The sequence below is a fragment of the Prinia subflava genome, chromosome 1 (genome assembly GCF_021018805.1).
Source record: "Prinia subflava isolate CZ2003 ecotype Zambia chromosome 1, Cam_Psub_1.2, whole genome shotgun sequence".
NCBI lineage: Eukaryota > Metazoa > Chordata > Aves > Passeriformes > Cisticolidae > Prinia > Prinia subflava.
The window spans coordinates 75,056,663-75,069,886 of NC_086247.1; the positions used below are offsets into that span (position 1 = coordinate 75,056,663).

Below are 13,224 nucleotides of genomic sequence, written 5' to 3' on the forward strand. Positions count from 1 at the left end.
GAGCGCAGGATAAAAAAAGGGAAGGTACTGACAAATGAACCAAAAGAGGTCCTAGCTCAAGATTATGTATTTTACACTATGGCAACGTGGAGCACTGCAGGGAATGGGCACCTCATTAGTGCAGGTTCATTCTCATAATTTCTAGTACTATGTGAAATCTCCAGTGGTGATAGCCCCAGTGCTCTTCATAACCTGTTTATTTTGTACCTTGCATGCTATAAAATGCAAATGGATATTGGTTTAGCTGCCAGGAGTAAGTCTTTGTCACCTTTAAGAACATTAGCGCTTTGTTGAGATTTGGCTTTCATCTGCAAATGTTTTATGAGATCTTTGACTTCTTCCCAGATCTCAGCGTGCGCTGCTTGCTGTGAAATGCCAGCAAATGCTCTGTGTGAGCAAAGCCTGGGGTGCAATGCCCGCTGCACTAACACAGACATATCAGCCTAATTAATCTCTGGGGCAGCCTCAAGAGCTGTGCACACGGTCCAGAGCCCACCCAGCACTGGTGTGAAACCCCCAGTGCCTGGCAGATGATCATGCAGGAGCCAGGGCTGGAGGGCTCAGGCTGGCATGCAGAGCGAAGTAAAGCTGCACTGCTTACAAAAATGTCTCTGGAGACAGCACTGAGGTATAAATCCTGAAAGTTACTACTTTAGGTGTGTGTGGTTTGGCTTTTAAGCCTTCATAGAGGGCCTCACGTGGATCTGCTCACTCCAAAGAAAACTTAGGTATATTTCAGTGGTCATTCCTAGCTATTTCTCCTGTGAATTCTGCAAGAGAAAGTACTTCAAAATAATGCCATGGAAAATAATAACAAAAAAAAAAAATCTGTATATTAGCATTTTTATTTTAGCATTAGCATGCTCTGTATATGTTTCCTTCTTCAACATAATTTAATCTAAATTTAATTTAAAATGCTGTGTATTTCACATTCATTTAAAATAAATGGGACATTTCCACCAGCCTACCCTATTAGTAATGTAGTTGTGGTAATAACATACAGTCATGTTGTACACCAATTATAGGACGTTGCTAGCTTTCCTGTTTATATGGTACTAAAGTCCTACACAATTTAAACGAGTCCCTGACCTCTTACAACATCAATAACAGGAGTACTTTGCACTCATACAGCACCTTTCATCTCAGAGTGCTTCTGACACATGAATTTTCATTGCATCTACATACAGGTAGGTGTCTAGGCACACTTCAAAGGCAGGGAAGCTGTGCCACGGAAAGGTTACACAACTTGGCAAAAATCCCTGGTGAACAGCTGGGAATGTGAACTCTCCCATTACTTGTTTTGAACGTCCAGACAATAATGCTTACCCCAAAACCAAGCTTCATAAGGCATTAATCAAAATGTTTAACCCCCTACCAAGTTTGCAAATGGCATGGGCAGACAATAAGCTCACTAATTCTTTTTGATACATTATTCATGACTTGTTCTCCTTTTCTGGCAACTTTCTTTTTTTAAGTTTAAAAAAACAAAACAAAACAAAACCAAAACAAAGCAAAAAACCTGACAAAAAACTCCAATCAAATACAAGAAAAAACAGCAATTACTGCAAAATAATTTGGAATCCAAAACACTCAGCATTTCCTTTATGGCTCATCTGTTGGATCTCAAACATTACAACATGGGCAATGTATGGCAAGTTCTCTGCAAGGACCAGAGCACCTGAGTGACCTTTGGAGAAAGCGGCAGCAGGGCTGCTCGGTTTTAGTTTCCAGAAGCCACTGAACACCGTCTGCATGCACAAATCATGCTGGCACACTAAACTGCCCGGCCAACAGCGACACAAACTAATGATCAGGGGGCTGGCTAAATGATAACTACAAAATTCAGAAAACCCCAACAAAAAACCCCTCCTGGTGTTCCCATTGATCATTATGGGACTAGTGCAAATGAGGAGTAGTCCTTGAGATGCAAGTACTGCTCGCTCTCTGCCTGGCCTTTGCCACCCCATGAGCATCAGACAGAGTTGTCAGCCATGCTTGCAAACTGTATTTAGCACTGCCTAGGGTTGAGTCTGGGCTTCTGACAGAGTTAGTGAATTCATGCACACCGCAGCTTTCCCCCTTTGTAAAAATGCTGATGTAAATGCAAATGTTACAAGTCAGGCCACCAGAATATATGTGAGCAGCTCTGGAACTGTGTTAAAACGAAAAGTGATGTGGGTGGTGACAGATTTTTGAGCCCACAGAGTAGCAATGCTGTTATTTGTTGGTTGAGTTGTTTGAAGTTGTGTTGCTCTCCATCACATAGGAGGCATTTATTTATTTATTTCTAAGCAAGTCCATCCAACATTTTTCAAGGGAGGCAGAATTTTAATGCAAACTTTGCCCTCCAATGACTGAGTTCTACATACAACAGTAATTATTGTGAATCTCAGGATAAGATGTTGAGAATTGAAAGCTCCTCTCAATGGCAGAATAAAAGAGACCATCTCTCTCCTGGTGGTGTTAAGCTCTTGGGATGAAAATGCTCTGTTGAGTAAATTTGTGTGTGCATGCATATATTTGGAGAAAAAATATATATAGATGCGTGCACATGAACACACACGTTACTGACACACAGGTTTGAATGGAGAAGGAACATTCAGCCAAAATATTTGGGACTATTTTCCTGAAGGCAGTACTCTTAGGAAGAAAATTTAATTTCTTAAGAGCCATGTAGCACTGTAAATAAACTGGAAACGGGTTGCAGAAGAAAATCAAGAAAGTAAGTTAGAAATGGTTTATCTCTCTAATATTCTGGTAATTTACCTGGTCATGCATTAGGACTACCTTTTTTAGTAGAGGAAAAGAAAATCAGGTATTTGTCAGGGAGACTTTATGAGGTGAAGAAATGGGGTCAGCTCACTAGACTGGAGTAACTGTAATGTAGCTTTGTCCTCAGGCATTGTTGGATTAGAGTCCAGGATCAACAGGAGGCTCTTCACTGGCTGTAGTGGTTCTGGAAGGGACTTCAGGAGCTGAGCTTATTAGTTCTTAAGCACTGCGCCAGCATTTTTTACTTCCTGTAAACACAAGAGACTGCCATACCAAGCATCTTATATGGGGCAATGGTGACAGCCTTAACCTATGTTCTGCAAACAATCTTTAGCCTTACTGTAAATTTCCCTTCAAGCAGCAAGAAACCTAGAGGCAGCTGCATACCAAGGTAATTCTCTAGTGATGTCTGCTACTGACTACAGCTACTCAACACCCAGAAAAACCTCTCAGGGTAATAGGAAAAAACCAGATATTACTCTGTTTCTCACTTTTCAATCTGAGGTATCTAATAGTATAAGGTTTTGCTAAGAAGGCTCTGTTTTGAACACTCTATTTCCAAATACTCTCCCCACCTGAGGGAGCAATGTATGAATACCATACATCAAAAGGGTTTATGACTTAGAGCATTTCTTACACATCTCTTCTTTCCTGGTCAGGCAAGGTCCAATTTTTTACAGTCATCTCTTACTTCTGACCTGCAGTTCTTCTGTCTCTTTTATAAGATCGTCCAGAGCAAATAACATTCCTTCATGCAGATTTTACTTCCCTTATCATTCTTAGAAATCTGTGTTCTCTGCAGGATACATTTACAGGAGGGGTGCTGCAGCCTTTGCAGAGCTATCTGTTGGCACACCCATTCTTCTATGTTGCTTCCATTCATCCCTCACATTAAAATTATTACATTTTTTTGAAAATGTAAAGCCGAAAGGTGACGGGCTCAGCAAATCACTCTACTTTCATCCTCCCAAGTCCAAAAGTAATGTACAAGTGCAAAAAGTAACTTCATGTACTACACAGAAGAAAATAAAATCACTGCCCTTTTGTCTTTAAGAGGAACCCTTCAGACCTGGAGTAGCTTTGTTACTGCTCCAGTTTCCTGATTTCCATGTAGGTAAAGCCAGTACAAAAACTATCTTTCCAGTTTCTGCTCCTGAAAGAAGCTAGAGTTCTAGCAGGCTGGATTTCTCCCTTTTCAATTAAATGTCTCCCCAGGCAGCCATCTGAGACAAGGGATAACCCCAGCTCTCCTGAAATGCCAATCCTATGACTTGGCTATCAAACAAAACACATTTTCTACACTGTCAAAGTTGCTTAAGTGTTTATATGTATCATTCACAGATAACATCCCTCCTGTGTCACTGGTACCCAGCCAGACAGAAGGATCCTCGCTTATAAAATTACTTGTGAATTTCTGAAATCCTGGTTCAGAGCACACTGAAGCCATAGGGATGTTTTTATAGGCTGACATTTACCTTGAATTGAGCTGACCTTGTATGAAGCAAACTGTATGAATGCACCTGTCATACTCAGTTTTCTGAGTGCACTGCTTTCAATTTAACTTCTACTGTATGTTATTAACATGGCATAGTTATTAGTATTTAGATCTCCTTCTCCTTTGTCATGTCTATATTTAGATTTCCCTTCCCTCTTCCCCCCCCAGTATATTTTAAAGAAGACTGGCTTAGTAGGAAAGCACGTAGTTATTAGACAAGCATGGAACTGTATTTTTTAGCATCGCGGTTTATTTAAAGGACTGGGAATCAAAATGCGATTGACACAGCCATGACAAACATATGATTAATGTCAGCTATTTTTTCCTACTGTAGTATTTTTCCTTTCTTCTTTACAAATGCTTGAAAGTACCCACTAATTTTCTGATACCTTTGCTCAAGAGGGACAGGAACAAGTGTCTATTCTTCTTAGCCAAACTGAGTGACTTAGGGCAAGGATAAAGCTATTTGGGGTGCAGTACCTGGCGTGGCTGCCCAGCTTAACACCTGCGAGTGAGCAGCAGTGTTTACCATCCTACTATAATTGCAATGACAGGTCCTATACAGTGCAGCCCAACACAAGACCGGGGCCTGGACTGTCATAGATACAGAAACGTGAGAGCAGAGACTCCCCCACGCCCCAGTGCAGTGGCGAACGAGCACTAGCTCGGGCAGGGGAGTGGGTACGTCAAGCACTGAACATGTTCTCGGTGCAAAGGCAGCAAGCGGGGATTGGGAGGACGGTCTGGGATGGCTGCATGTCAGGGAGATAGGCTGTCAGAGGGTTCGGATACACCGGGCTATCTTCTCGGTGCCCATGCCAGGGGACAGCCTTAGGTCACCAACACCGCTACAGAACTGCAGCAGCGCTGAGGCGCACGGAACGGCGGCGGGGGCAGGGGTGCAGCGGAGGCTCACCCGCCCGGAGCCCCGCCGGGAAGTCGCCCGCTCCCCGAGGGGTGCGGAGCGGCTCCCCGCGGGATGCCGCGGCGGGGGCTCTGGCGACGGGGCCGAGTGGCGGCGGCAGCGCCCGGGGCGGGGCGGGGGGGCCGCGGCGCCCCTCGGGCAGCGGCGGCGGCAGCAGCAGCCGGGTCTCCCGGCCCGCGCCGCGCTCCGGCCGCCGCCGAGCCGCGCTGCACTGCGCTAGGGGCTGCTGCACCTGAGCGGCCGTGTCGGCGCGGGGACAGACCACTGCCAGCCCCCAGCCAATGCATTATGTAATTTCAGATTATATAATCCTGAAATGCGAGGGGGGGAAATTTCCCGAAACAACCCAAACCCTGCCGTCCTTCCTCGGGCATCTCCTGGGGGTGTGAGGCAGCCCGTGCACCGGCCGCCCGCTGCCCCCACCGGCGCAGGGGCTGCAGTCCCCGCCCGGCGCGATGAGCCGGGGCAGGACGGCGGGGCACGGCTCGGCTCGGCTCGGCTCTCCGTCCCTTCCCTTCCCGGCGGAGGCGCCGACCGCGCCAGCCCGGCGCTGCGGGAGGGTGGGCGGCAGAGGGTCTCTCCCCGGAGAGGCGCTGCCTTACCTGCTCCCCGAAGTCGATGGCGATGTTGGTGATGCCAAGAGGGACCAGGAACCGGATCAGGGGCCAGTAGTTAGTGAGCGCTGGAAATTTCACCATAGTCCCAGCTGCGCGGTGACCCGCGGCGCATCTGCCGCGGCAGGAGACGGCGCGGGAGGACGGCGCGGGGGAAGGATGAAAGGGCACCGGAGGAGGGTGCGTGCGTGTCCCTGTGCGTGTGTGCGGGCGGGGAGGGGGTGGGGGGGAGATAAGGGCGAGGGAGAGGAGCAGCAGAGCCCCCTAAAAATAAAGAGCCGGGGAGCGGGCGGGGGGCCGGGCCGGTCCCTCCCTGCCGGGCGCTGCGCTGGCTGGGCGGCGGGGCGCGCTGTGCTGCCGCCTTAGCAGGAGACCCGAGAGATCAAGTCCATCCCCGCCGCCCTCCTCCTACACAACAATGATCCGCCGCCGCTGCCGCCGCTGCCGCCGCCGCCGCCGCTGCCGGAAAAAAAAAGAGGAGGGACACCGCCGCCAGCCACTGGTGCGGGCAGCGCTGCCATCCTCGGGGCGCGGGGGCCAGGGGAAGGGCCGGGCCGGGCCCCCCCCCGCCTGACGCTCGCCGGCGGCGGAGCGACGGCCGCGGCGCCGCGCAGGAAAACACCGCCCTCCCCCTCCTCCTTCTCCTCCTCCTCCTCCTCCTCCCCGCCGCCGCCGGCGCGGGGCCGGCGCAGGCCGCGGTCCGTGCGAGCGGTGCGGGCCGGCGGCGGGGCCGGGTGCGCGGGCCGGCGGCGGAGCACGTGGGTTTGACACACGCTCGCAGCCCGGCGGCGGCGGCGGGGGAGAGAGCGGCACCGAGCGGCTCCTCCCGGCGCCGGAGCGGCCGCGCCGCGCCCCCCGCACTCGGCCGCGCCGGGGCCCGGCTCGGCACCTGCCGGCGGCCCTTCACCCCAGGGGCGCCCTGCGCTGCCCCCCGTCTGCGCGCCCGGCACCCTCCTGTGCGGCCGGGGCCAGGGAAAGGCGCTCCCTGGCCGGGGGCTCCGCGCCTCGGGCAGGGGCACTCATGCAGCTGCAGGAAAGGTGGGGGTCCTGAACGAGGCGTCAGCCACGGTGTCTGACCTATAGCTCTTCTGAAAAAAAAACTGAAATAAATGAATCTTGAACGTTTGGCAGTGTAACATCATCTTTCTCCCTTTCTCCCAGATCTCTGCCCGAGCTGCGGGCAAGAGAGATGGCAGGAGGGCCCTCACCGGCTGGGACACCGGCTGCCTTCTGAGCCCGGGCCGTGGCAAACCACGAGGTTTTGCCAGCCTAAGGGTGGGAAAAAGATGGGAAGGCAACCCCCATCTGAACAATTTGCAGAAGTTTCTCAGCGTTTTCGAAACTGCAGGATGGTTTCAAGGTTTCGTTGTAATTGAGTTTCACTGGGGCATTTAGGTTTATGGTGCTATCTTCACCTTGTCCCCTTCAAGGAGAGTTGGCAAATATTTTGGGAAGGTAGGAACCCTAGGAGGAGTCAGATACCTGTATCTGATCCTCAGAGGAGCAGTGGCCAGCAGAGGAGTGCTGCAAAGCCTCCCTCTCCCAAAGACAACTGTACTGAAATGTTCCCATGAGCAAGCGCCATTTCACATACTTGGAGAGTTAGCAGGAGGGGAGCTCTGAAAGTCCCTGGTAGGCAGATGACAGGCTGTGGGGTGGGGCTGGAGTGAAGGAACCCCTCACTCCTGAGGTGTTTTGGCAAAGTCAGCCGCAGTTGTGCTGGAGGTTTTCTCCCTCCTACAGCTGGAGTTTTTCTCACCTAGCAACCCTTGAACTGGAGCAGCCATCGCTGTGATCACAACCTCAAATGATTACAAGAAATCAAACCTGCCTCCATCCTGTAGATCACTTACAGTGCCACAGGCGTGGTGTCCTGGAGAGAAGCAGAGAAAATCAGGAGAGGACCATGGACTGAGAAGAGGGAAGCAGAAGTTGTTTGTGATTGCCTAAGAATGTCTTTGGATTAACAGCACCAAATCTTCATCATCCTAAGGGAGAGCTAACCATCTCCAGATGCACCAGTAGTTCATCCATCAGACATCTTTGAACCCTGTCCAGTGAGGGATCACTCAACCTCCAACCAACCTGACTAGAGCTGGACTTAAATAGAAGCTCTTAGACAGGCAGGGGCCTTATGCCAGCTGCCTTGTTTTACTTGTTTGCTTGCACTAAGCTGAATTCCCTGCCAATTTAGACATAGCTTTTATGTACCTTAAGTGTAAGTTGCAGGTCCTTTTCTTTGAAGCAAGCCTTGTGACTTTTGAACTCAAGGCTAGATGTATATTGAAGCATTACTTCAATATTACATTCTTTCTTCCTGAGAATGTGTATGGTTTTAGATAACTGTATTGCCAGTAACTAATTTCTTCCTGTCAGGACTAGATTTTTTTTTTTTTGGCATTGTGTTCATTCTTCCCTGCCATAGATCTGAGAACAACTTGTAGATGAAACAATGGAAGAATATTTTTTAAAACTCCATATTTTAAAATGCTGTCTTTGCAAAGTGTTCCTTTTTTTGTTTCAGTTTAGAGAGGTTCTTTATTTAAGGGAAAGAAACTTCTAGTGCTGTTTTTGAGCCAGAGAAAAGTAAAAGGGAATCCCCAAAGCCACTTGTAAATATATGATTTTAACTTGCCATTTGAAAATTCCAGGTGAGCTGATGTTTGAGAACTATTTCCTCTAATTCCTGGCATAAACAAGCTACCCCAAAATTAAAGCTTCTTGAATCAAAACATTCAGACACTCTGTGTCTCACGGTGCAAACTATCAAGAATACATAGTGATTCTTTATCCCAAAGTCATGTTCAGTCCTGGTAATGCTGAGAAACCCAGGTAGTTTAGTATATTAAGAAAAGTGTATCCATTTAGGGTTTTTTTATGTGTTAACAAGGTAGTTGTTACTTTTTAATTCCACCAGATTATGAATTATGCCCCACACATCTTTAGTTCATTTCCTTCTGGTCAGTCACTTGAGGGCTGTGGTTACCATTTTATCTTCCTGCTACTCAAAGCAGTACAGGGTTTTTTTAAGAGTAGTTTTACATTTTACCTCCTCACATGTACTGTAATGTCCTGGGCAAGTGTTAACCTAACTGATGCTTTCTGTAGTTCCATATTTTAAAATCATTAAACCTACTTAATAAACTGTTAGACAGTGCTTTAGGTTTGTCTCTCTGCTTCCCATTCATGTAATTTTTTTCTGGGCTGACTGGAGTTTTTGTGTGCTTCTCTTTCAGCCCAGGTCATATTTGTTCCTTGAATTCATTACAGAAACAAAATTGTGTTTGCAACCAAAGAACAAGGATGGTTTCTCACATCTTGAATTCAGTAGTTTGCTCAGCTGACGAGCTGAGGAAATAGGTCATTTTAGCTGTGTTGGGCAAAAAGCAATGATTAGTAATCATTTCCTTTCTAACATATTTTCTGTTACACTACATTTCTTACTCATATAGCAAACACTGTCTGTTTGTTTAGTGGAATAAAAAAGACAGAGAGGACAGCAGGAAATAATTAGCCACAATTTCACTGCTTTTTATAGAAAAATCATCTGGTCCGGGAGCATCTCAAATGGGGCCATCTCACTGGAGAAGTCCATATGAATAGAGTACAGTGCTGCAATGTGTTACAGTATATAAATGGTGAAAGGTATCACAAAACTCCCTTGTGCCTGGTAATGAAATGTGTTCGTAATTGCTGGTTAAGCAACCGGGGCAAAGTCCGAAGGTGTCCCCAGCAGCAGACTGAATCAGGACAGTGCATATTACCTTTACTCACCCAGTCAGAAATCCAACATACAGATCAGCTCATGGGCTTTAAGGTGTTAGAGTCCCAGTGCTGTCCTGAGCTTAAAGGAGGCCTCTTACCACAAATACATGATGGGAATCTTGAAAGGACCCCTGCTGTGGTATTGCCTTGCTTCAGAACCATGCCTCTTTTTTCCTTGTTGAGGCTACTGCTAATTAACTACTAGAGAAAACAGGTCTTGGGTTTGTTTTTTAAATCACTGGGCTTGGGCTTTCCATCTCCAGTTGGCTGTTTAGCTGTCACCTCTGCTTTTGGAGCTACTCGGTCTCTTTCAAACCTTTTCTTCTACGTAGAATTTTTTTTTTCTCATGATCTGGTGATTTAAAATCACTCATTGTATAAAAAACTCAAACCAGCAGATAACAGAATTTGTCAGCCAGTCATTCCATAAGAGGACAGATGAGCTGGATTTCCCAGCCTAGAGAATGGCCAGTGATTCTGCTCTTGGAATGGCCTTGGGCTTGGAGAGAGCAAACGATGACTGTCTTTTCCTATCTGTAATCAGATAAAGTGGAAGGACATCTCCACAGTCATGTTCTGCTTCTGTCTTGAGTTATTCCTCCCCCAGCAACCCCTGCCTCTTGCAAATTTAACTTTTAAGTTGGAACTGAGTCTGATGCATATTTCCAGCTCTTTACACCACATTAGTTAAAACAAAAAGGTAGTAATTTAAAGATGTTGTCAAACTGTGACTGAATGTTACTGAAGGAACGCTCAGAATGCGGGTCTTGTGCACAAAATGGAAAAATACTCTTTCCCATTTAGTGTTGAATAAACCAAATAAATTTTTCTACACACTAAATTTTCTGGGGGACTGAGCAGTTGTAAGGAATCTTCAGGACCCAACTGAAGATCCCCTTCTTTCCCTGGACCTGAGTTCTGCAGAAAGCCTGTTTCTAGTGAAATGTATGCTCAGCCTCTTTTTCTGCAAAGGACAAGACAAAGGAGAGCTAGAGGCACAACATTTTCTCTTACTAGGGGTCAGCGAAGCCTGAATCACTACAATCACTGTGAATTGTGCAGAAGGCCTTTACCTTAAAGGGTTAGTGGAACTCTCCTTGTCTCACTCCTTGTGTATCAGCCTTAGGATCAAGGGGCATTAGGTTCTTGGGTTGTGTGCCTGGCCATGACTTCTAGGCCCTTGCAGTTCATGACTGGAAAGAACACAGAATTGCTGCAGGAAAAGTCTGAATATTTATGGAGCATTTTAATCTGTGAGTTGAAAGATCAGAAAACAGCCAAAGGAATTGGGTTGTCAGTCAGACAAGTGTCTGACTAATACAGTTCTGATTTAGCTGCATCTCTGTGTGAGAATAAAAATGGTCTTTACAACTAATCTATGCCACTTCCCTGAGCCCAGTCTGCTCTGGACGCAGCTGGCTTGTCAAGTTAGATGATAAGGATGGTGCCCCTGCAGGAAACCCATGTCTTTCTTTTTTGGCTGGCACAAGCGCCCTGGCGGCAGCTTCAGGCAAAATTGTTTCCCAGCTGATGACGCAGAAGAAGCTTCCTATTAATTCTTGGTAGACCAAGATAAAAATTTTGTTGGGTTTCAGTGGCACAAGGAGACCTGGGTTGCTCAGAAGTGCCTGACTTATTTTTCAGATGAGACTCGAAGTGTTCTCTCTGGTCACCTGCCGTGGGGGACTCGTCCAGACCCTGCCTTCTGCCACAGGGCACTCGGGAGCACTGGCTCTGTATCCCCCATCTTCAAGGGTGCCTGTTCCATGGCTCACTCAGGCTCACAGCCTGGGGTAATCCCAGCTGTGTGCATCTTGTGGCACTGGCATGAATAGTGTTACTGGCTCCCTGGGCTTGTGTTCTGAGTCCAAAACCGTATCTTCTTCTGATGCAACTCGGGGCACGTGGCTCTGCAGCGGCTCCGACACAGGAGAGCTGGCGGGAGCAGCTGGGCTGGAACTGCTGGTGGGGATGCTCAGGGATGCCCAGCTGCAGCCCTGCTCACCAAGGCAACAGTGCTGGGCCACTTCGTAGCTGATTAATCCAAACAGCTCCTTCCTCAGTGTTGGAGTGGTATTTATGGAAATATGGCATTGCAGAAGGCTAACTGGGCCCGAGTTAAAGGTTTCTGTCTCTCAAAAGCTTGTGGTGTGGTATCTGGGATGCTGAGGGACGGGAATGCTTATAAACCTTGCATGCTACAGAGGGAATTGCATTGTCCTCATATCAGGCTTGAGGCTCCAGCATTGTTTCATGATCAGAAGGAGAGAAATTTTCTCCTTGTCAAAGGAAATGTGTACAAATGTTGCATTTTCTCAGCATAGAAGAAATTAAATCCTTAAACACGGAGTTCTTAGTGCATTTTGTGTAGGTTTTTACCTTGCCTAATTTCCAAATTACAATTTAATGGTTATAACTTGGGCATTCAAACATTTTGAAAAAAATACAAGTAATAATTTCAAGTATTTTCTAGAACTTATTTCTAGTTAATAAATTAAAACGTATTTATGTGGAATTGCCTGGAATTCAGAACCCATTTTTAAATTTACATTTAGTATCTTTGCTTCAAGCATTAGAATGTACTTTTTTCATCCTGTTTGATTCTCATTAAAATGTCTACGTGTAATATCATTTGCTGTGCTCTATATGAAATTTAATGACACGCAAAGCCACCAACATCATTCTGTTGCAAAGGACAACCTTTATGACTTTGTGTTTTATTAAAACAGTAATCAATACTGGGCTGGAGCTGTTTAGAGATTATTGATGCAGTTGAATGCCATTTAACTAAAACTGGAGGGAGGAGGTTGAGATTTTGCGTTCTAAACTCTTGTATTCAGTATCCTTTTGTGTAGAGCTCAGTTGTTAGATTAATTGTTGAGGATATATTTAAATGTTTCAGAAATATGCACTTATAATCTTGCAATATTTCCCCCTTTCTAGTTTTATTTAGAGGGGGCTCAGTCCATCCTCAATATATGTCTTTCCAAACATGGCTTCTGTGTTACCACAGAAAACCATAAAATAACCTATTCAGAGCCTGTAGTAAACTAATGAGTAATTAATGTATTTGTGAGAATGCAGTAATGTGCAAACACATAAGCATTATTTATTAGTGCTTATAGAGCCAAAAATGCTGTAGGATGTGCATGCCTAAGGCCAGGGTCTCCTGAGTATAAATTTCAGCAGAAGTTCTCCAGTGATAAATTTTGTATTTATCAAATGCTATAGTACAAGGGGTAATAGTTTTAAACTACAAGAGGGTCAGTTTAGATTAGATATAAGGAATAAAGTTTTTTACAATGAGGGTGATGAAACACTGGAGCAGATTGCCCAGAGAGGTGGAGGATGCTACCCTTTCCCTCTGGTCACGGTCAGGCCAGATGGGACTCTGAGCAACCTGGTCTTGTTGGAGATGTCCCTGCTCATTGCAGGGGGGCTGGACTAGGTGACCTTTAAAAGTCTCTTCCAACCCAAACTATTCTGTGATTCTTTGAATCTATGATACAATGATGAGTTTGAGATTTGTATAATGTTCAAGTACTTTCTTGTGCTTCCTTTCAAGTCTGCTATGAAAGCACCTGTAAACCTGTTACAGGAGTGCTGACGTCTTTTATTTTGTGAATTATTATGAATGACATAGCTATTGGCAT

General features: G+C 46.4%; 1 protein-coding gene across 1 annotated transcript in view; it reads right to left on the reverse strand.

Annotated features, from left to right (window-relative positions):
- The window catches only part of ANKH (ANKH inorganic pyrophosphate transport regulator), a 97,869-nt gene extending 91,490 nt beyond the window's left edge, over positions 1–6,379 (reverse strand). The window contains exon 1 of the mRNA XM_063400269.1: positions 5,795–6,379. Coding sequence (XP_063256339.1) covers positions 5,795–5,890 — 96 coding nt within the window. The 5' untranslated portion in view covers positions 5,891–6,379. The remainder of the gene's footprint in view (positions 1–5,794) is intronic.
- Between the last annotated feature and the right edge of the window lie 6,845 nt (positions 6,380–13,224).